The sequence below is a fragment of the Labeo rohita genome, chromosome 25, assembly GCF_022985175.1.
Source record: "Labeo rohita strain BAU-BD-2019 chromosome 25, IGBB_LRoh.1.0, whole genome shotgun sequence".
NCBI lineage: Eukaryota > Metazoa > Chordata > Actinopteri > Cypriniformes > Cyprinidae > Labeo > Labeo rohita.
In genome coordinates, this window is record NC_066893.1 from 23,068,269 (window position 1) to 23,093,433 (window position 25,165).

General features: G+C 37.7%; 1 protein-coding gene across 1 annotated transcript in view; it reads left to right on the top strand.

Annotated features, from left to right (window-relative positions):
• cspg4 (chondroitin sulfate proteoglycan 4) overlaps positions 1–25,165 on the top strand; it is a 61,880-nt gene that overhangs the window by 24,426 nt on the left and 12,289 nt on the right. The window contains exons 2-4 of the mRNA XM_051099900.1: positions 10,097–10,260; positions 11,423–14,965; positions 15,639–16,106. Of these exons, the coding sequence (XP_050955857.1) occupies positions 10,097–10,260; positions 11,423–14,965; positions 15,639–16,106 (4,175 nt within the window). The remainder of the gene's footprint in view (positions 1–10,096; positions 10,261–11,422; positions 14,966–15,638; positions 16,107–25,165) is intronic.

Sequence of the window (25,165 nt, forward strand, 5' to 3'; positions counted from 1 at the left end):
AACATTTCAACATTTTGATTCAAATTTTTCACAGACCTTTGGGGCCGTGAGTCAAACAGGCCCAACGTGTTTCATTCCGATTGCCCTCAGTTAACCTTGTCTAATAGGTTCTCAAAATTCATTGGCCTACAACAGCCATGTTTTTTTGAGATACGCAAGAGTTGCATAGACATTTTTATATTTTTTCCCTATTATAGCACCACCAAGTGGTCAAGCTCTGCAATTTTATTTCTGTAACCTCAGATTGAGCTCTTACACACATGTTCTGAGTTTGGTGAAGGTGTCTCATTCTGTTCAAGAGTTATAGATACTTTACCAAAAGTGGCCAATCCCCTTTCAAACGTTTTTGCGTCCCTTTGCGAGAGTCGAAAGTTCAACTTTTTTGATAATTATTGACATTCACTCTCCAGAGAATCTTTCTGCACTGGTTTGGGCGAAAAACCTAGGATAGGTTCACAAAAGCAGGTTTCAGGCTCACGATAGAATCTGAGGCGTGCGTTTTGTCCGGCATGAGCCAAGGATTTCACATAAGACACTTGAACCTGCGACTGATGGTTTAGGAGTTATGAGCAATTTCTTACTTTTGATCGCTATAGCGCCCCCGTCAGGCCGACTGGGGTGAGCCTTGGTGACGTTGTTGGCGGCATGAGTACTATCATCCCTCCAAGTTTCAAGTCTCTATGACTTATGGTTTGGTCTGTACGATCAGTTTTACCTGGAGATTGCTGATCCTTGGCCATTCTAACAATTACAATAGGGTTTCAGTGCTTTGTGCTTGAACCCCTAATCATATAAACTGTCACTGAAGAAAGGGCTCAAGCTTTTTGCCCAGTAAGCAGCCACTTATGCTATATTTTTAGTATAAAACATGGAAAGTCCCCACTTTCACAGAAAAAAAATGTGTGTGTGTGTGCATTTTGGGTGTCAGATTGACTTTGCTGATCAAACACACCAGCAGTTATTCTTACAGCCCAGTGGAATTCAAGCACACTTACACACTCGCGTTTACAAGCATAAAGGTTGAGTTGTCAGGAGTTAAAATCACTCCACATCAACATTAAAGAGGTAATTTATGTGCGAGATCTGTAGCTCAATGAAGTGTTTCATGCAACGCTGAGCTGATAGACATCAGGAATTGACCTCATGCTAACAGCACAAGGCTTGCGTTGTTCGACGTAATCCCCCCCACGACGAGACACAATGTTTACACAATCATTATGTAACACATCTGTGTTTGAGCATAGCTCCTTTAAAGGCATCATGAAGTCAAAATCAACACTATTTACTTTCCCAATCAATGTTTCTGGTCTTATTGGGTGCAAATCACCGGTGCATGCCATTCTAAATGAAAAAAAAGGTTGCATAATCTTCCATCAAATAAAAAAAATAATCTACTTCATCTCCAAAACGATTCGTCCTTTCATCCAAGGCCACTTAGAGAAAGAAAAATAATATCATTTAGTACTCTGGAAACTTCAGACCATGGGAGTCTGTGGGGTTTTTCTGGCTCTTTTTGCTCCCACGAGACTGTGTTTCGATACTGCAGCAGGCCAGGAGTTAGAGGTCACGTTTTAAGGTCAGAAAGGAGCATCCGGGTAAAAAACAGAGTTCATGTGCGTTGAAGAGCTCCATTCACAGACTCTGAGATCTTAGTGAGCTACTTCAGTGAGCTCAGACACTTAAAATAAATGGGATCCCAATATGGTGTTTATAAGAGGCGAGACTTAGCATCTTAATTCCCCTATTTTCCCACTCACAATGTCTCCCTTTAGCATGCAGGTGAGTGACATCATGCCAACAGGGCAGTTTCTCGCACTGCCGTGGTGAATCTAGCGTCAGCTTCTAAGCATTCAGCTGGGAGCGTCTGAAAGTGCTACGTGTACGCTAGGGAAAATAATTCAGCACGTTCTCTCGTTCTCTGGACATGAGCTACTGCAAACCAAACATGGGCCTCGGCTCCTGTGGAGAGCAATAACAGTCGTTTATGACGTCTGCACATTAGGACACATTTTCTGGGTCGTTTTAGTTGCCGAGTGGAGAGAGAGAAGAAAAAATAGAATTGAGTTGTGAGGAGTTTTTCCCTCCAGATGCTCATGTACCCCGCTTACCTTTTACCAGCCCCCACTTCCTGTTCAGCAACACAGTCCAGACCTAGGACCTCTTAGGCCAAACATATAAGGCTTCCAGCACATAAACGCATTTATTTTAAGACTGTCTTATGCATGATTTATCAGTGCATGTAATGATTAAATAATTAAGAAAAGTGGGGTTTTGGACAATACTGGCATAAATCCTTTTTAATTTGCTATAATTTTGCACTGATAAGGGACAACACAAACTACGAAAACATATTTTATTACATAAACAGTTTATACATAGAAAAAACTTAAATTTTCAATTCATCAAAATATCCACCATTAGCAGCTATTACAGCTCTGCATAATCTGGGCCTAAATTCATTGTATTCTAAACTTAATTGGCAATCAATTGTTGAAGCTATTTGACCCAAAAATCTTTTAAAAACCTGGGCCAAGTTTAAACCAGTAACCAGGCATCACAGCTGGCAAAGAGGCATGTCTGACTTTGACATGTATATATTGCCATTATTATGTAATTAAAATGAAAATTATTATTGCTGGTCTTCAATGATAATGTCAAGTTACTTTAATGTATTTGCACCAAAAAATTGATAAGGATTTATGCTGATATCATCCAAAACCACACTTTGCCAGGGGTGTTTCCAAACTTTTGGAGGGCAGTGTATAATATTATATATAATAACATTTTGTATTTTAATATTTTAAAATGCAAAGATGACCTTTCAGGCTCATTAATCTACTTTTCAGTGTCACATACTCCTTCAGAAATTATTCTGCTATGCTGATTTGCTGCTCAATTATTAAGAATGGTTCTTATTATCAATGTTGACACAATGTTTTTGTGGAAACTGTGATATATTTTTCCTTAGATAAACAGAAAGTATATAGAAATATTATAAATATCTTACTCTCCTTGCTGAATAAAATTATTATTTATTTATTCATTTATTTATTTATTTTTGGTTAATCATTCCTACTCCAAACGACAGTGTATCACAGTTTCAACAAAAATATAGCTTTGCAATCATAGGAGTAAATTACATTTTAAAATATATTCAAATACAAAAGTTATTTATTTAATATTTTACCATTTTTTAACTGTTTTAGAATATTTCGATCAGATTAACGCAGCCTTGGTTAGCATAAGCGATTTCTTTGAAAAACATTAATAAAATCCTATTTATTCAAAAGTTCTTTTAAATTGTAATAATATCTTACATTTATTATTTAATATTTTACCATTTTTATAACTGTTTTAGAGTATTTTGATCAGATTAACGCAGCCTTGGTTAGCATATGCGATTTCTTTGGAAAAACATTAATAAAATCCTAATTATTCAAACAGAAAAGTTATTTTAAATTGTAATTGTATTTTACATTTATTGTTTAATATTTTACCATTTTTATTTCTTTTTTAGAGTATTTTGATCAGATTAACGCAGCCTTGGTTAGCATAAGAGATTTTTTTGGATAAACATGAATTAAATCCTAATTATTCAAATAGAAAAGTTTTTTTAAATTGTAATAATATTTTACATTTGTACTTTAATATTTTACCATTTTTATTACTGTTTTTACAGTATTTTGATCAGATTAACACAGCCTTGGTTAGCGTAAGAGATTTCTTTGAAAAACATTAATAAAATCCTAATTATTCAAACAGAAAAGTTATTTTAAATTGTAATAATATTTTACATTTATAGTTTAACATTTTACCTTTTTTCTTACTGTTTTAGAGTATTTTGATCAGATTAACACAGCCTTGGTTAGCAAAAGAGATTTCTTTGAAAAACATGAATACAAATTTGAATTATTTTATGTCTTTAGATATAATAACTTTCTTTGCCTTTACATTGACTTTTCTTTTGATGATATCATCAAGGCCACTCAAGACCACTTATTACTGCTTTCTTGTACAAAAATTGCCTGTAATTTAGTTTTCATGACCACTTTTCGCCTTCAGACTTAGCATTTAAACCGTTTTTATATTTAATTAAGCAGTTATGTCTTGGTTAAACATCGAGATGCTAAAAACTTCACATTTGAATAGTCATTTGTTAATGATCTGCTATGTCATTTAACTCTTAAATGATCCATTGCAAACATCAGAGTATGTCTTCATCTCTTCAAACTCCTTTATTTTACAAGAACAAGGTCATTTTTGTTATAGCATAAAATGACTCCTTTAGTATTTGTTCTTTAACAGTATAAAAATGTTTCTCTGCATTATACCTCTCACGTTCAACAAAGACTCTTCTCAGCCTCCTATAATCACTTTTGTCTTTCTTCTCAGTGTATTTTAGGCACATCTGCAATTAACACTTCCTGTACAAGAACAGGGTGGTGTTTTCTCATGCGGTTCTGGCTCGTTCGAGTGTGCGAGAATGCGTGCACGCTGTTTGTATTTAAAGGTTGAGACGGTTTAATTAATATCAGTGTCGGCAGAGTGCTGTGGAAACGCTGCAGTGATTCCCTCTAACTGTGTGTTTGAGAGAAAAACAGAGAGATAGCTGAGTGAAATGTGAGGGAAGGGAATACAGCCGAACCTCTCTGGGTCAACAGTACATTCGAGTTCAGTTAAATGTGCTCAGGGTTCTATAAAGCACATGAGGAGATTTTGTCTGGCGTTACCCGTGAGAAACACAAGCTCTCTTCAGTTCAACTCTTGGAAACTCTGATATCATCCTAACAGCACTTTTAAACCTTTAGGTCCTCTGTGAGAAAATCTACTCCCAGAACACTAAGATTAAAAGGGCCAGATCCTGGCCCTTCCTGGATCCTTTTTAATCTAGATCTTTGTATTCATCTTTTGATATAAGTTTGATGTAGTATGTTAATATAACATCATACACTAAATATGTGACCCTGAACAACAAAACAAGTCATAAGGGTCAATTTTTTAAATGTATACATCATCTGAAAGATAAATAAGTTTTCTGTTCGTTAGAATAGGACCATTTTTGGCTGAGATACAACTATTTGAAAATCTGAGGGTGCAAAAAACCTAAATTTTAAATTAAGTTCTTAGCAATGCATATTACTAATCAAAAATTAAGTTTTGATATATTTATGGGAGAAAATTTGCAAAATATCTTCATGAAATATATAGCATATATAGCTCTTTGAGAGGAAAAATAGGCCTAGGCGTTTACTGATGTGTCATCATCCTTGTTTTCATGTAAAATATTATTTTCTTGAAATATCTTGACAGACTTTGATCAACGCAGAGGCTGTTTTTGATCTGCCATAGCAACAGCGATGCCCACGAATAGCTCAGAGTCTATATAAAGAGACTCTGGTAAAACACAGCTTTAAGATTGATGTAATTATAACCATCCCTCTTTCTCTCTCGCTCACACACACAAACACAGCCACTACATAACTAGAGGAACAAATCATCAGCAGAACTGCTATTTACTATGTTTAATCTTACAGGCAGCTCAGCGGTTTGTTTTCGGAAACGTAATGGTCACTCGTTGTTACCATGGAAAGCAAGATGTTTGCCGTGTTCTCAGATGTGCTCTTAGAAAATGGATATTTTAGAATTATTTGTGTTTGAATAGCACAGGCAGAACTGTTGGTACCATTCAGTGACTCACATTTTCTTTTATTGTAGTGGCGTAGATGTAATTTGTGGACGAAAGCTCAGGTGAAAGTTCAGCCAGTCATATAATAAGAGCAGGTGTATGGTGCAGAGGCTGGATCAAGTCCAGGCCCGTTTTACAGCCACAGAGCTCATATGCGGAGAGATCCGTTTATTCCCCATGACTGCAGCCGTGGACAACAAATCATTCGTGAGCCAAATGAGCAAGCGAGTTAAGGTGACCTTCAGAGAGGTTCGGTCTAGACAGAATATAGCCATGATAAAAAACATGCTTCATTATGGATTCTTTTAGTCTGGCTCCTCCGCCTATGATCTCAACCTCTCTTGTTTGGCAGATTAAACAGCAGGTTGCTTCCGCTGGTTTGAGTTGTTTCTGCTTCCGTGTGAATGTGCCGGATATCTGACGGGGTTTTGAGGAACTAGGGTGCGTCTGATTCATTCACAGCATGAGAAGACAGAGACCCACACAGTTCCCTTTGAGCACTAAAAATACAGACTGGAGCAGCCCTCACGACAGCGCCATCTGCCCTGGCAGACATCCAGGGACATACACATGCACAAGCACACAGTTTCCCAGGGCGAGGATGCAAGACCAATTGCAGCATCATATGATTAGGCCAGTGTGACTTAGAAAGTCACATCAAAGAACAGGACTGCTATCAAATCCACTTTCTGTCTTAAATAGTATGTAAGATTATACTATTTCAGTGCATTTTTGTGTGCATATGCATTCATGCATGCTTTTTCACCCAGCACTCTTGGTTCCAGCAATATTTTTCCCAATTTCTTTTTTCATAGACAAAAACTACTGATTTAAATATGCTATTTATGGAAACATCGCTTTTTTACATTTATTGTAATATTATTTACTGTGCATGTAATGCGTAACAATTGGTTGTGTTATTGATAAATTAATGTCTAATAGCATTCTGGCTTATTATATGTGACCCAGGACCACAAAACCAGTCATAAGAGTTCATTTTTTGGAAATTTATACATCTGAAATCTGAATAAATAAGCTTTCCATTGATGTATAGTTTCTTAGCATAGGACAATATTTGGTCGAGATACAACTATTTGAATATCTGGAATCTGAGGGTACGAAAAAATCAAAATACTGAGAAAATCACCATTAGATTTGTCCAAATGAAGCTCTTAGCAATGCATATTACGATTGAAAAGAGGTATTCATCTATGTTTTGAAGGTATATCAAGTTATTGCTTTTGATTATTACAAAGACAAAAAAAAAAGGGTCAAATTTGCTTTCATGTTGGCTTTAAATAGATTTATGTTCCTTCCAGTGCCAATTAGATTTTGTAATTCCACTTTGGCGCACAAAGATTCCATGTTTCTGTTCATGCTGCCATCACTCTTGATTTTTCCACTCTTGGTTTTCTTTTCAAGAAGTGTTTCCCTTTTTAAAATAACTGGTGTGTAAAGACACATGTGCCATTTGCTTCAACCTGATGGGAGTTTCATAATCAACAAACCAACAGAATAATGATGCTCGTTCACAAACAAAAGCCTGCCGCCTGTGTTTTCAGCATGCAATGAGGCGTGACTGGCCTATAAAGGCAAGAGTCTTGGTTAAATGTATGGTGCATGTTGAATCCTGGAATAGTTGGGGGTCTTCAACACATGTGTCCCATTAAGAATCCCCTCAAAGAGCTTTAATGGGTTCCAGATTCATACGTGCTGGCTGTGCTCACTGTGGCCCTTGTGTCTTTTCTGGTCTGAGCATGCTCAGTGCACACCGACGGCGTATTGAACCTCAGAGTCCTTGGGCTCCAGTTGCCCATTCTGCCTCCCGTGTGCGCCGTGAATTTTCCAACAAAAACAGATCTGATGATCATTAAGCTGAGGGAAATATTCCCAGCTAATTCCATATATGCTCTCTCTGGCCCTTGCAGAAGGTCATCGAGCACTGATATAAACCAAATCAGAGATAAATGTAGCTTCATTAAAATTCATCTCACTTTTCTGGGTCCTATCTGCTTTTTATGCTATCGGAGGGTCTCAGATCTGTGTGGACAGTCTTTTGCAGGCTCAGATCTAAATGTTATAACCTTTTCAGCATTATAGATTATTATATGAGAGATCATATGAGCCTCTGCGTTTTGCTCTGCCTCCTGTTGTGTTTGGCTCTTTTGGCGAGATTTATGTGTTTGTTTTTTGGAGTGCATCGACTGAATGTATATAGGGGGTATCTGTGAGAACCTTTTGCTGAGCGGTGAAGATCTCTGGTGCTCATTCAAAGTGCAAATCTAGCATTTCAATTACTCTAAAAATGGTCTTTGTTCATAAAATAGATATTTTGGCACATGAAAATAGTTTACTCCCATTATTCAGTTCACTTTATTTATGGTGAGTATGAAGTGTTATATTTCACTCAAAACATTTTATATCCTTTCTGCATGAATGCAGAGGAACAAACAGAAGCACAACTAGGCTGGATGCCATTTACTTAGGAGCTAATGCTTAGCGGTTAGTTGATGATAGTAAATTTTGCTGAATGATTTCAGATGCTACTCTATTATGTGTATTTAACAGGATAAAGAAGTCATTTACTCAAAAATCTGTCATTATTTACTCACGCTCATGTCATTCCAAACCCAAGCTTTCTTATGTGGAACAAGGAATTTTGAAGAATGTATTGATGTGTTTCCATGCAATTACAGTCAAAGGGTACAAACTTGCAAGTTTCAAAAAACATGGAAAAGAACCATGGAAATAGTCCAGATGACTGTTTTCCAAGTCTTCTGAAGTCATACTGCAGCCTTGTGTGCAGAACAAATCGAAATCACTGTTTACTGGTAATCTTTGTCTGGATCATTTAGGTAAAAAGAGTGATTTCCCTTGGATTCAACTCAGATTGAGTAAGTAACTTGAATTAGTTTAGTCAAGAAATAAAATTCCCTGATAATTTACTCACCCCTGTGTCATCCAGGATGTTCATGTCTTTCTTTCTTCAGTCAAAAAGAAATTAAGGTTTTTGAGGACAACATTCTAGGACTTCAATGGGGATCAACAGGCTGAAGGTTTGAATTGCAATTTCAATGCAGCTTTAAAGGGCTCTACATGATCCCATCCGAGAAATAAGGGTCTTACCCATCGAAACAGAAAAAAAGTACTTTTTAACCACAAATGTTTTTATCACAAATGTCTTGCACTAGTTTGACTTCACACATTATGTAGTCTGGTTGGAAGGGTCACGTGTGACGTAGGCGGAAGTACCGACCCAAAGCGAACGTGCAAAGAAAGTCAAATGCCCTTTACAAAAAAAAAGGTTGTGGGATGATTTTGACACGATTTTCACTAACCATGTGTGGCCTTTCCAATCGTGTTTAGTTGATGCGTAAACTCATAGACGCCCATCGCAAAGTTAGTGCGAGATGAGCAATTATGGTTAAGAAGTATATACATTTTTATTGTTTTAAGAAAATTACAGGGAGTTTTGCTAGATAAGACCATTATTCTACGGCTGGGATCGCGTGTAGCCCTTTGAAGCTGTATTGAAATCACAGTTTGGACCTTCAACCCATTGATCCCCATTTAAGTCCATTATATGAAGAAAAATCGTGGATTTTTTCTTCAAAAACCTTAATTTCTTTTCAACTCAAGAAAGAAAGACACGAGCATCTTAGATGACATCGGGGTGAGTAAATTCTGATATTTGAATACATTTTTCAGACTAGTCTGTTTCTTTAATTCATATGAATATATCATTGTGATATTTTTAACCTTAATTTACCATGGTAAATTTGATCAGTATTTGCCTAATATGTGCCGTTTTTCTTGTAACAATAGTATCCTGTTGATGATCTCGGATAAGGCAATTACATGAGTCATAAATTGACTCCTGACCCTCTACCAGGATATTTGACCATAGTTCCTGTGAGAATGTTCCATTTCTGGATCCTTCCGAGAATTCCATGCAGGGGTATCCCCAATGGGTCTGGCCGAATAATGTTTCTGTAGCCTAGACACTGTTGATTTACCCGTGGAAACCTCTTTAATGGAAAGGGGATCTCCTTGACATACGGCCCAGGAGTGATGTGTGATTTACTAAAAAACTGAAAGCAATAGAAGGAAAAAAAATCTAATTTGCAGGCCAAGGCAGGTGGCTACATTAGCATACAGCCGAACACTGCTAGACTAAGCTCTGGGAATCCTGCAGAAAAGCAGTTATATAAACATTCTCAAGGGGCTAAGGCTGGAACTCTCCAGAACAGTGTCTTTTCTACACAGCAGCTGACAAGACAGCTGGAAAAGTTTTAAATTCAAACTTCCATCTGCTGTGTGTCTACTCACTTCCACATTCACACGTTAATGGTGCACGTCATCATTAAAATATTTCTAATAAAAAAAAACTTTCTCCCTCTGTGTTTGCAGTTTCCTATTTCGGGGACAGCTACTGTCGAATAGATGCCGTTCAAGACCTGTCAAGTTTTCAAGTGTCGCTCCAATTTAAAACAAGCAGACGAAGCGGGCTGCTCCTACTGGCGGCGGGACATAAAGATTACCTCTCACTGGAGCTCTTCAATGGCAGATTACAGGTGAAATACACTACATTTTGGGTTCAAATTCTTACGTCACCCTAAATCACCCTTTGACTTTAGTTGCTGTAATTCACTGTCAGTGTGAACGCTCTTTAAGTGTTTAACTGCTTTGGATAAAAGTCACTGTAAATGACTACTTGCACACTAAAGACAGAGATCATCCCATTTGGCAAAACCAGAAAGCACAGGGTGCAGTTCCTTAAAATATCTAATTTGTAAAGTAAATTAAAATCCAGACTGGCTAGACAAATAAATGCAATCTCCATTATTTTCTCATGGCCCTTCAAGACTATAGGGCCCCAGAATGAGCCACACACTAAGAAAATCTCTTGTGAGTTTTTGAGAAGCAGCCGTTTGGTTTGTGGTGAGAGGGATGACTCACATTCGCTTCCAGCTCCACTGTGACTGAATCGTCACAGTTTTTCATCTCTACACATGGAAAAAGCTTCCATGAATTGAATAAGTTACTGGTTTGCTCTGAGATATTTCTTCTTCATCTGCAGCCTTCCTAGAAAATGGCTCCCGCTCCGCATAGATAAACACAGATGCTCAAACTGCCTGCATTCTGCTGCAATATGAAACGGTACCAGGAGTATTTCGGTGGCAGCAGGATTTGTCATTAAAAGTGCATTTCCACCAACATATTCCATTCATGCAGATTTTTTTTTTTTTTGGAGGCTGCAGATCTGAAATGAGATCTGTGATACTTTCACTTTAAGTGGCTACACAGAATTTCAAACACAGCAAAGTCTGTATCAAAATTTCACAGTTGAATGCATGCATGATGCACTGTGAAAAATAATATTCTTAACCAGTACTTTTGTCCTGTTTTCTAGTAAAAATGTCTAAAGATAAATGTACCTGAGAAGGAAGATTACATTTATTAAGATGTTAAGATAAGATAAACTAGTTGTGCTTTTGGGGCAAGGAAACCCCAAAAACCCTGAACTCCTTATACTAACAAGTATTAACCTTTAACATGCAAATGTTACCTCAAATGAAATCGCTAGAAATGAACCAGAGTGTCTACAAAACACTTAGAACAACTTAGAAACTGCATAAAAATGCCCTGCTTACCACTCAAATTAGAAACTTTGCTTTGTATGTTTAACAGTCACTTTTGTGTTTTAATAATTTGTTTGTGTGTGTATCTTTACAGGCTAGGATTGATATGGGATCCGGAGAAAATGTTCTCTCCTCCGCCGTGGGTCTCCAGCTCAGCAACCTTCTGGACCATCATGTGTCTCTCATTCTGAAAGACTCCAAACTTACTATGGCTGTGGACAACTTGTACGAAACCTTCACTGAATTTGAGAATAAAGACGAGGACCTAAACATCGACCAGGGAGTGTTTCTTGGAGGCGTGAAGGACCTGGAAGTGGAGTACCTCAGCACAGCTGTTCCCTCCATGCGCGGCTGCATGAGCAACGTTATGTTTGAGTCTCACGACTTTGATATTCTGGCTTCAGCAGCTTCAATCTGCTATGACACCAAGGAGAGCTGCAGCAGCGAGTTTGAGGCAGGGGACGGAGACACCACAAGCTTTATCAGTCCAGAATCGTTCATCTCGTTCCCTACCTGGACCAGACCTAGCTCAGGCTCCCGTAGCCTTGAGATGCTGATGAAGACGACCATTGAAGACGCTCTGTTGCTCTTCCACCCAGGTAACCAGGCAGACTTCATTGCGATCGGAATGGCAGGAGGGTTCCTAAAAGGTGTAATGGATCTGGGAAGTGGAATGTATGTGCTAGACAATGTGGAAGTGAAAGTGGATGATGATCAGTGGCACAGAGTAAAAGTTCAGATCAACCCTGATGAGTTCCAGATAAATGTGGACAGTCAACTGGTTTCACTCCCTCTTAATGAGACAGAAAAGCTGGATCTAGTTGGGAACCTGTACCTGGGAGGCATTCAAAGGAAGATGAAGGATGTGTTTCAAGGTTATTTGGCTCGTGTGGAGGAGGAGGTAACAACTGAGTCCTTTATTGGATGTTTAGGAGAAATCAAGGTGAATCAGAAGGGCAGAAGCCTGCAGGATGCTTTGATAACTAAAGACATTCATGTGAAATGTGAAGGAGAATATGATTACTCCACTTACGATGAGGATTTGGAGTTAACAACTACACCTCCAGTAAGAATCACATACATAGATACTGATGAAAGACACTGTGTCCCTACAAAGGACTGGCCAGAGATGCTCCGCAATATTTCCAGGCTCCTAGACATCACTCCACTGCTGGTTCCTGAGGGAGGAGAGGCAGTCATCGACATTGTAAACCTACACCCAACATTTAACCTAAAAGCTGCGGGTGTCCGTGAATCTGAGATCATCTTTACTCTGCTAAACAACCCCTGGTATGGACTGGTTGATATGAACTTAAGACAGACAAGAGTAAAGAAGTTTACCCTTCTGGATGTTGTCAACAAGAAAATCAAGTATCTTCATGACGGCAACGAAAAGTATGGAGATCAAATCCAGCTGGAGGTGACTGTACATGGAACAAATGTCCCAGAATGCTTGAGTGCTGCACGCAAGTATGTGCTACCGGTGGAGATCATCCCCGTCAATGACATCCCTCAGCTCAGTATAGGTGACATCTCAATCACAGCTAACGGGCGCACACGTTTGAGCCCAAACCTCATCAAAATCTCAGACTCGGACAATCGTTGTGATGAACTGAAGGTCACAGTCACGTCGGAACCTACTGCTGCTGGATATCTGGAGAATGCTCAACAGCCAGGATTTGGTCTTAGGGAGTTCACTTGTAGACAACTTAAAGAAGGAAATATCTACTACGTGCACAAGGGAGGAGAAGTGGCAGAACTTACCCTGCAGGTCTCAGATGGAGATTTGCTTAGTCATTCGAGCACCTTCAAGTTTCTTATCACACAGCCACAGATGACTCTAGTCACAAATACTGGCCTTATAATCACTCAGGATGAAAGCGCCCCTATTGGAATACAAAATCTGGCCATTTCTGCAACTCCTAAAACTGGAGACGTTGTATATAATGTCACTCAGCCACTTCAGTTTGGAGAACTGCAGTTGATCTCAGACAATGGGGTACCAAAAAGAGTCACACTATTTCATCAGTCTGATCTGGAGCAGAACCGACTGCAATATGTTCCCAATCTCACAAGTGATCTCAAGGGCACAGAAACAGAGTTTATTCACTTCACTGCACAGCTTGGACAGGTCATTCTCCCAGACAACTTATTTATGATTAAGATCATGCCTGCCCTTATAGGAATAACTAAAAGTGTTCATCTGGAAGTTGAAGACGGGCAGCAAAAAGTCATTAAATCTGAGGAACTACAAGCCTTTGTGAGGGAAAGCAACTTTGATTCAAGATCAGTCCAGTACATAATTACGAAAAGCCCAGTCCAGGGAGTCTTGATGCTGCACGATAAAGAGTTGTCTGATGGAGATACCTTCACCCAACAAGACATTCTCGATGGTTTCATCAGCTACAGCCCTCGTGTCCGCAGAGCGGTGGACTTTGAGGATCAGTTCCAGTTCAAAGTATTCGCAGAGGATCAATACTCCGAGGTATATACCTTTCCAATCAAAATCAAGGCTGATTCTGATGCTCCTGTCCTAATCAACGAGAGACTTGTTGTCCTGGAAGGAAATGAGAACATCATAAATAAAGAATATCTCTGGGTTCAAACCTCCACCTCAACAGACTTTGTGTACAGGATAGTACAAGATCCCAAACATGGTCGTCTTATCAGAGACTCTCCACCAGGTGTGCAAAGGTTTGATGGTGCAATTAAAGTCTTCAGCAATGAGGATCTCTCTTTAAATAGGTTAGTCTACAAACATGATGGAACAGAAACAAGTCATGACCAGTTCACCTTCCTGGCATTCGATTCAAGAGGTGGCAATGGTTGGCAAGATGAGGGTCATGAGGTACTGAGAGGAGTGTTTAATATTGCAATACAATCCAGGAATGACTATGCACCTCAAAGGGTCATTCACAAACCTTTTAATGTTGTCAGAAATGGGCAGCGTTTATTGACTACTGATGACATTCTGTTCAAAGACGATGACTCAGATTTTAATGACACCCAGCTGGTTTACATGAGAGTGGGAATTCTTTCAGGAAATATTGTCTCCGCAGTGGACCCAACGCAACCTCTCTACCGCTTTACCCAGGCTGATCTGAGGGACGGGAAGGTTTTGTTCGTCCACCATGGGGCAGATCGTGAGCGATTCCAACTTCAAGTATCTGATGGCTTACATAAGACAACGACTGTACTTCAGGTGCAAGCTGGTGACCCTTATCTACGTATAGCCAACAATACCATGGTGGTCATGGACCATGGTAGCACCAAGACATTGAACACCAGTCTGCTAAGTGCAGAGACCAACATGGACATCAGAAGCGCAGCTGAGATCATTTACGATGTGACTTCTCCTCCCGGTGATGGTAGGATTATTGTCAGTGGAATTGAATCTTCCACTTTTACACAAGAGGACCTGACTAAGGGCGTGGTCTCCTACGAACACAATGAGCAGAGCCTTAGCTCGAAAGATTCTTTTGCCTTCACTGTGGAAGCTAAGGGTTGGTCCATGGAGGGCACTTTCAGGATCAAGATATTCAAGAAAGGGTACCTGTCACAGCCACAGGTTGTGTCGAACCTGGTGATCCTTGCCTTTGAAGGAGAGCATTCTGTTATTGACTCAAGCCACCTGGAGGTAAAACTACCTTTCTTCAACATATTTTTTAAAATATTAATTAATTTTTATTATTCTATTGGATTCTTTTCCAAGTCCAAGTTGCTACCCAAAGGCAGAAAGCCAGTGCTTTGAACACCTCACATATAGCAGAAATATTAATATCAGTATACAAAGACTTCCAACAGTCCTTAATGATAATTTGTGTTCAACAGCTGTTGTATTACAGTTGTAGAAGGTTCCAGAACCGCAAGAGCACTGTTCCCAAAATCCCTGAATCCTGGTCTCATAAATCTATCCAAGCGCTGTTTTGCATTTAGTTGCAAACTGTGTGTTTTAGAAGAAAGAAAATGCTTCAAATGTAGTTGAGCCTCTGCAGTGGTTCTACTATTGTTGACGCTCAACTAAATGTACTTTCAGTAATTACCCAAAGGGTTACAGCCTCTGCTCATTTGTGATACCTGACATTTCAGAGATTTATCACATGCTAAATAGGGGATGTGGCACAGTCTCATATATGATAACAGTTTCTACAATGTGAAAGAAATATTCTGCATGTTCTGAAGGTAATTATTATTAAAAGATCCCTGGTACATGGCTGTCTGTAAGGATATACAGTATTTGAAAGCATTTTTCCACTTTCTAACTGTCCTCATTTGAAGGTCTTCACTTGTCACACTTGTCATCCTCTTAGGTGATGCAAAGAGACATCCTGCCCAAAGAGATGGTGTACTCCGTCAAAGACTTTCCACGGCTGGGTCACGTGGTCAAACTCAACAACGACTCGGACAGCACGGCATCACCCGTGCTGGACTACATTCAGTCTTTCACACAAGAGGACATAAACCTGGACAGAATCTTTTACGTCTCTGCTTCCCTTCAGGGCCAGGACCACTTCACCGTTGATGTCAGCAATGGCTTTACCACTGCAGAAGATCTAGAGGTGCAGGTGGTCATTGTTCCACGCATCATACCCATCCAGGTGGTCAACCTCACCGTGAGGGAGGGTGGATCTGTGGCGCTGACCCAAGAGATTCTGAATATCACACACCACTTCTACCGTTCCAAGAACATCGACTTTATTATGGAGGAAGAACCTCAGCATGGAGATATTAAGTATCTGGATGAAGAAGATGGACTTCTCACCTTCACCTGGGAGGATGTGAGTGCCAACAAATACACAACATTTTAGTATTATTTATATACAATTATATTATGCATTTTTTATTTTGGTCACACACGCACACCCGCGCACCACTTAATGTGCACCCGTGATTATATTATTATTTTGAATTAGCTTTTATTTTTATATGCTTAATTTTAATTTTAATTTAAATATATTATGAGCTTTTGTCCCTTTTATTAGTTTTTGTTTTTAAAATATTTATAGTTTTATTTTTATTTCAGGTTTCATAATTTTACTTAATTTATTTCAGTAGCATTTGCAACATTTCTCATTTTCATTTCACCTCCAAAATATTGTTGACCAACCCTTATATAAGCTTTAGAGGCATAGTCATGGATGTTAGTTACCTGATCTCATGACAAAAACGTATCTGTGGGAACTTTTTTGCAAGACGCAAAATACATACCAGTAAGTAAATATGACTCCACCAACAAAATGAACACTAGAGGCAGTAAAACAGCGAGCTCTTGTAATCGTTTTCGTACACAGTTATGTTTTACAGCACGATATGTTTCACTCTCTGAACGTAACAAGCTTGCTCGGTAGCTCAGCTGGCACGGAATTGAATTAGGATGCGTTAAAAAACATGACTTACGATGAAAGAGCTGAAAGATTGAAAAACAAGCTAAAACAGCACGCTCCCAATTGCGCTTACACATTACATAGGCTTTTGCCCTGCGCTAAAATATGTTTGCCAGCCCTTATATGGGCATCAGAGGCGTGGCCATTGATTTCAGGCATGGAAAGAGGAGTGGCCTGTGCTAAAATATGTTCAACAGCCCTTACATGGGCGTCAGAGGTGTGGCCATTGATTTTACGCATGGAAAGAGGAGTGGTCTGCGCTAAAATATGTTCCCTAGCCCTTATATGGGCATTAGAGGTGTGGCCATTGCTTTTAGATATGGAAAGAGGAGTGGCCTGTGCTAAAATATGTTCACCAGCCCTTACATAGGCATCAGAGGTATGGCCATTGATTATTAGCATGGAAAGAGGAGTGGCCTACGCTAAAATGTGTTCGCCAACCCTTATATGGGCATCAAAGGCATGGCCATGAATATTAGCTGTAGGGATGGAAGATGTAACCTCAGAAACATGTTCTCCAACCCTTACATGGACATCAGAAGCATGGTCACTGATTTTAGGCGTGGTATGTGCTAAAATGTGTTCGCCAGCCCTTATATGGGCATCAAAGGCATGGCCGTGAATATTAGCTGTAATTATGGGAGGTGTAACCTCAGAAACGTGTTTTTCAACCCTTATATGGATTTCAGAGGCATGGCTACAGATTTTTTCCATCTAATATTTTATTTCGATTCAGTTACTGAAAATAATTTTTTTGTGGTTTCAGCTTTGGTTAACAATCACAACACTGATGTAAAAACTCTGTTATGCTGATTTTTACCATACGGTGATTGAATATCGTGACTAGGGGGGTCTGAATGTCCAAAAAAGACATAAAATCTTCGTAACAGCACTCCACATGACTCATAACATCATTTTGATGCATCTAGATCTAGAAAATGTGCATATGCAAATGAGATTTAAGATCTGCAGTGGAAAGCATCAATAAATGTGACTTCAAAAAACTTGAAATGTTACTTCTGAGTCATAAAGACAGCTTTTATGTTGCTTTTATGGTGCTCTTCTTGTCCTTTTTGGAGCTTGACAGCCCATGGTCACAATATGCTTTCACTGCTTGCTCGAGCATCTTGGAAATGAAAAAGAGTTTTACAGGAGGAAGAAAGTCACGACATGGTGAGCAGATGATGACAGAATTTTCATTTTTTGGGTAAACTGTTCTCGTTTGTAGAGGAAACAGTGGGAACAACTAATGATGCCGTAATTACAGGCTTGTTTGTTTTGTTTGTTTGTACTTTGTGCCTGCAATGAGAGTTAATTCTTCTCACGATAAAAGAGCTGCGATGGAACCAGAGGAGCTGTCATTGGCTTTAATTAAAAGGGCGAACAGCCTCGTGTAATGGTTTCTCAGAGACTACCAGGATCCCTGCGTAGCATTTTGCCATATCATTGAGGAACAGTCAGGCATAAAATAGCATTTTCTGCATCTTAATTACAAACCATTCAAAGAATAACAGCTATTGAGGCGGACCTTGATCATGCCCATCTGATGCTCGCTGTGTTTTAGAGGCTCTAAGAAATGATTTCTCTTTCTCCCACTGTCTTTTAAGACTTATCTAAGCTGTCTTTGTTTCCAGCGGGCCCCCCAAAACTACTTCATGTTATGATATCTAGCAGAGTGACCCAGAGGTTTTCTAGTGGAAAGAATGAGCAGGGAAAGACTGGCGGTAGAATGAGTATGCTGCTGTTTGAGAGCGGTTAGACATTGCTCTTATGACTGCCGTTCCAGCTTGATGGAAATTCTGACTTGCGCTTCCCTGCTGCCGCAGGCCAGAATAAACTAGCCCATATATCCCACAAATAAAGCATTTACACCGCGCCACCACCCGTGCAACATCGAGAACAGAGATCAGGTTAACTTAGGAGCTATTCAGCCAGAACTGATGAACTTCCCCGGTTATTTTCAACTTTCTGTGTCGCCAAAACAGAACTGCAAAGTCTTAGTTTTCAAATAGTGTCAGTTTTTATCTTGATATTCAAAATGTTAATGATAGAAATAGTCTTTCATGTAGTGTGCAAGGGAAATATTACAACTGTAATATTTCAATAATTTGAAAGCTGAGATTTAGCTTTTTTCTGTCAAAAAATATTAAATAATACTATTTTATATTATATTTTATTAAATCCGACCATTTTGTCAGATAATTAAAAAAATGTTTCAAATTGTTTTAGAATTAATTTTTTTTTATTTTGTTTTTTTTGTATTTTATTTATTTATTTATTTATTTATTGTATTTTTCTTTTTTGCAACAGTACATAGCTAATATCATGTTTACCTGTGAAAATATATTATGTTATATTATATTAGATTAGATTACATTACATTACATTTAATTATATTTATATTATTTGATTAAATCCAATAATTTTGTCAGATTTTTTTTCTTTTCATTTTTTCTCCTAAATACAGTTTTGTAATAAACAATATTTCTAATAATAAATCTCAACAGGAGATTAAAGTATAAATGTACAATTGTAACATTTAAATCATTTGAAAGCTGAGATTTTGTTTTTGTTTTTTTCCTATCAAAAACTAAGCAACTCAAAATAATGAAGCAAATACATTTTAATATAATATAATTTAATTTAATATAATGTACTGTAATATAATGTAATATAATATAATAATATAATATAACATAATATAATATAATATAAGATTAGATTAGATAATCTTTTTTTTTTTTTTAATTGTTTGACATTTTTTTAGGTATTTTCCTCCAAAATACAGTTTTCTGATAGACAATATTTCTAATATTAAATCTCAACAATGGATTGAAGTATAAATGTACAATTGTAATATTTAAATCATTTGAAAGCTGAGACTTTGCTTTTTTCTGTCAAAATCTAAGCTCAATATGATGAAGCAGGTCATATATGCTTTTGTTGTTATTGAAAACAGCCGCGTTGACATTTTGATGGTTGAAAATAGCAGAATATTCCTTTGAGCGATCGAGGCGCAGCAGGACACGAGTGGTGTTGGACTGACAGATATCTTATGCAATGAACACACCTCGCAGATCAGAGAAAGCCGGGAAGGATGAGAGAGAGGGAGATCTCAGATGGAGGACAGATTGAATTTGAAGTTCCGAATCAATGTCTTGTGGTGGCTTTAGTCCAGCTGTCAGAATAACTTCATTGTGTGCAGCCGCTCAACACCACATCTTAATACACAATGTCTTAACCACTCTGGCTCTCGCCGTCCTGTGCTCGGCGTTTCCTTTCTTCGGTTATGCAATGCTTTCTGAAACAGCTAATATGTTCCATATGGAGAGAAACTACTGCGCAGGAAAGGAACCAAGGCGGAATTGTTCCTAAATTAAAGACGTATGCGTCATGCTCATTACTAAGCTGAATGTGGAGTTTCTTTATTCTGTGTTGTGGACTCAGCGGTCGGTTTGTATACTGGCGGTCAGCGCTGCCACACCAGGGGACAGATTGTAAGGATAGCTTACGGTGCAGCATAGTAGCAAACATTCACTACGCACTGAGATGAAAACATCTCCAAACAGTTCATGGCTTCAAAAGGAAAGAGAGAGAACGGATATTAGCATGTCACGACGAAATAATCTGGAATACATTTTTCCTCTGCTACAAAAATCGACATCTTATGTAGATAGCCGCCGACAGTTATCAGTTTCATAACAAATACAGACTAAACAACAGCAGAATAATGTAAAACAGCCTCATTCAGAGCTTTGGCTTTTTCCTTTAGGACTTTGATTTTACATTGGATGCGTTTTAAACCTGTATTAACATTATTAATATTAAAGGGACGGTTTACCCAAAAATGAAATAAAAATCATTTTCCACTCTAATTTTGTTCCAAACCTGTGGCTTTCTTGCTTTTGTGGAACTTAAAATAAGATATTTTGAAGTTGAATGTTAGTAACCAAAGTTTGTTTCCCATTGACTTAGACCTACTATTTTTTGTTCAATGAAAGTCAATGGGTGTCGAGGACCAAATCTGCAGAAATAAAAAAAATAAAGAAATAAGTAAATATATAAATCAATCAGTCAGTCAATTAAGGAATAACTGACTTGATCAAACAAATATAATTCATTTGTAATAAAATTTTATCCTGAATGAATTTTTATTACCTTTTCCTATATTTATTATTTCCTGAATTTTTTACATTCATTTATTATATATTTATTATATATTTTTTATTTATTTATTTATGCATTCTTTTATTTTTATGCGTTCATTAATTTATGTTTACTTATGTGTATATATTTTCTTCTAATTTTTTTTTGGCCCCAAAAGAGGCTCTGGTGCATCATTGGCTCCCAATTAATAGGATTTGAATCCAGCTTGTCATATTCCCCCATAATTGCCTGTCCTCTGTCTCCTTTAAATGCCTCTTATAAATAAAATGTTAAGAAGGCCAAAAATATACTAAGATCCTTACATAAAAACATTACACCTTTATTCTAAATGACATCTTCTGTCAACAGCCACCACAAATTTTCTGACAAACATGAGAATATGCAGACTTAAACGATGTCAGAAAGGGGTGAAGCACAGCTTTTCTTTGCTAAACTGTTGTTAGCATAAGCTGTGGCTTAGCGGTTAGCGCACAGTTTGACACTTTGAGCTGTGGCCCTCATATTAAAAAATTTTATGTTTCCTGAAGAAAACGTGAGGGCTTGTGGTCATTGTTAAGATTAGTAGTTTGTACTATGTGCAATGACCTGATCATCTGGAGAATGTTAAAATCTGTACAGCATATGACAAACGGCAGACGTCTGACCTTCTGCGCCGGACACGCTAACATATTTCAGTTTCACACGATGCGCTCGCAGCTGTGGGGCTTCCTAGAGTTTCGCATTATGTTTGTTTGACTAAATCTGCACTTTGTTTAAAAAGTGCATCTGACCACCCACGTTAAATCCAGTTGTAGTGTGACGGATGTACATTTAATTATGTAACAAACCAGACTAAGCAATGGCTTGTTTGGAAGAACAGCTGTACTATTGTTGATCTTATAAATAAAAAAAGGTTGGAGATGTAAATTAGCAGTTAGAGGCATACATCTGAGTCTGACATGTGATATTTCTTCATGGTTAATGTGATTCGATTAATGTGTGACTTATTCGTTAATGTGTGACTTATTTTTAAAATAAGTTTCCTCCATCATTTTCTGTTATTTCTTCATTATCCTTTGTGTTGTGCTGAAAATCTTCTACCTTAGTCAGAAATTACCAGCCTTTTTAAAATTGCTTGTAAATTTCTCATGCTGTATTATTAACAAATATTAGATTGTATCTTTGCGTTAATTTGTTTTCTTTTAATTAGAACAGGTTTTGTATTTCTTTTTGAAAACAACTGATCATAGACCTCACTCATCTGAACTTAGGCACCTCAGTTTTTGAGTGATAAAAGCATTGTTTGTGAATAATCGTGGCAATATTTGCCCAAAAACAGACCAATGAGGCTTATGATCAATCAGTTCCAAAAAGAAATACAAAACCTTCATAAATGATTTAAATAATTTCATTAAAGGGACAGTTCATGCAAAAATGTAAATTACCCCATGATTTACTCACTCTCAAGGCATCCTAGGTATATATGACTTTATTCTTACAGACGAATACAATCAGAGTTACACAGATAGATAGACAGATAGATAGATAGATAGATAGATAGATAGAACATAAGATAGATAGAACGTAAAATAGATAGATAGATAGACAGAACATAAGATAGATAGATAGATAGATGATAGATAGAACATAAGATAGATAGAACGTAAGATAGATAGATAGATAGATAGATAGAACATAAGATAGAACGTAAGATAGATAGATAGATAGATGCTAGATAGAAAGAACAATACAATGATAGAACAATAGATAGACAGATAGATAGATAGATGGATAGACAGATATAAAGAAAAAAGAAAGAACGATAGGAAGAACAATACAGTGATAGAGCGATAGAACGACAGTAGATGATGGATAGATAGATAGATAGATAGATAGATAGAATGTAAGATAGATAGATAGACAGATAGAACAATAGAAAGAACAATACAATGATAGAACAATAGATAGATAGAAAGAACAAGAGAATGATAGATAGATAGATAGATAGATAGATAGATAGATAGACAGATAGATAGATGATAGAAAGATAGAAAAAACAATATAATAATAGAACAATAGACAGATAGATAGAACGATAGAGAGATAGATAGATAGACAGACAGACCGATAGAACGACAGATAGAACGATAGATAGATAGATGTCATATTCCCCCATGATTGCCTGTCCTCTGTCTCCTTTAATCATCATACAATCAGAGTTACATTAAAAAATGTCCTGGCTCTTCCAAGCTTTATAATGGCAGTAAATGGCTGTTGAGATTTCGAAGGCCTTCTGAAGTGAATCAATGCATTTGTGTAAGAAAATATTTATAATTTTTTTTTTTTTTTTTGACCAGAAGAGAAGGAAAAATCCCCAAAAAGGATGAAAATTCTTAGTAAGCTGTTAGGTTTTAGTCCAATATGATGATATTAAAGGGACAGTTCACACAAAAATGAAAATTAGCCCATGATTTACTCACCCTCAAGCCACTCTAGGTGAATATGACTTTCTTCTTTCAAACAAATACAATCGTCCAAGCTTTATAATGGCAGTGAATGGGTGCTGAGATTTTGAAGTCCAATAAAGTGCATCCATCCATCATAAAAAGTACTCCACACAGCTCCTGGGGATTAATAATGGCCTTCTGAAGTGAATCGATGCATTTGTGCAAGAAAATATCCGTATTTAAAACTTTCTAAACTGTAATATCTAGCTTCCACTAACTGTTGTACGTGAGAGAGTGGCGTTCTCATGGATGGCGTAGGCGAATGCGGTTGCGAACATGGAAGCCAAACACTGGTCACAAAATCAACAGGATTTTGATGTAAGCCAAACAAACAAAACCTACATCATCCGCTGGAATGCCATTTCTCGTGAATGCGCATAAAACAGTTAACGGAAGCTAGAGATTACGGCTTATAAAGTTTTAAATATAGATATTTTTCTCACACAAACATGTCAATTCGCTTCAGAAGGCATTTATTAACCCTCCTGAGCCTTATGGAGTGCTTTTTATGATGGATGGATGCACTTTATTGGACTTCAAAATCTCAACACCCATTCACTGCCATTACAAAGCTTGGAACAGGCAGGACATTTTTTAATATAACTCAGAATGTATTCGGCTGAAAGTACAAAGTCAAATACCCCTAGGATGGCTTCAGGGTGAGTAAATTATCTATTCCTCTTTAAGTTCACTTCCAGAACAAAAATGTACAGATGATAACGTAAAGAAATTATGTTTTTTGAGGAAAACATTTCATATAGAGGACTTCTATGGTGCCCGTGAGTTTGAACTTTCAAAATGCAGTTTAAATGCAGCTTCAAAGGGCTCTACACAATCTGAGCCAAGGAATAAGGGTCTTACCTAGCAAAACGATCGGTCATTTTCTAAAAGAAATTACAATTTATATACTTTTAAAGCTCAAATGCTCATCTTGTCTAGCTCTGGGATGTGCATGCGTAGTCTTTGTACCTCCAGATCAAGACAGGGTATGTCGAAAAACTCCCATCTCATTTTCTCCTCCAACTTCAAAATCGTCCTACATCGGCTGCAGAAGTACCAACCCAGTGTTTACAAAGTAAACATGCAAAGAAGATCTAACGCCCTTTACAAAAAAAGGTAAAACAGTGATGTAGGCCGATTTTGAAGTTGGAGAAGAAAATGAGATGGGAGTTTTTCAACATACCCTAACTGTCATGAACCAGAATACACAGAGTTCACGCAGAGCTAGACAAGACGAGCCTTTGAGGTTCAAAAAGTATATAAATTGCCAGTTTTTTTAGAAAATAACCAATCGTTTTGCTAGATAAGCCCTTCTTCCTCGGCTGGGATCGTTTAGAGCCCTTTGAAGCCACATTTAAACTGCATTTTGGACGTTCAAACTGAGGGGCACCATAGAAGTCCACTATATGGAGAGAAATCCTGAAATGTTTTCCTCAAAAAACATAATTTCTTTGCGACTGAAGACAGAAAGACATGAACTTTTTAAATGTCAAGGGGGTGAGTACATTATCTGTCAATTTTTGTTCTGGAAAAAAACATAATCTTCAGGTTTAAAATAACTTCAACGCAACATGAGGGTTACACTATAAACAAAAGCAAAACAAATACACAGTAAAATAAACAAAGATTCTGATTAGCAACATGAAACAATCCTGAAAACAGGAACTGATTACCATGGTAGTTTTTGTTTATTTACTTCATCATTTTGGAGGGAAACTACATCTACAGAACTTTAAAAGGATGTTTTTATTGTCTCGCCACTTAAAAAACCACAAAAAAAGGATTAGGTGGGTGTGTGTG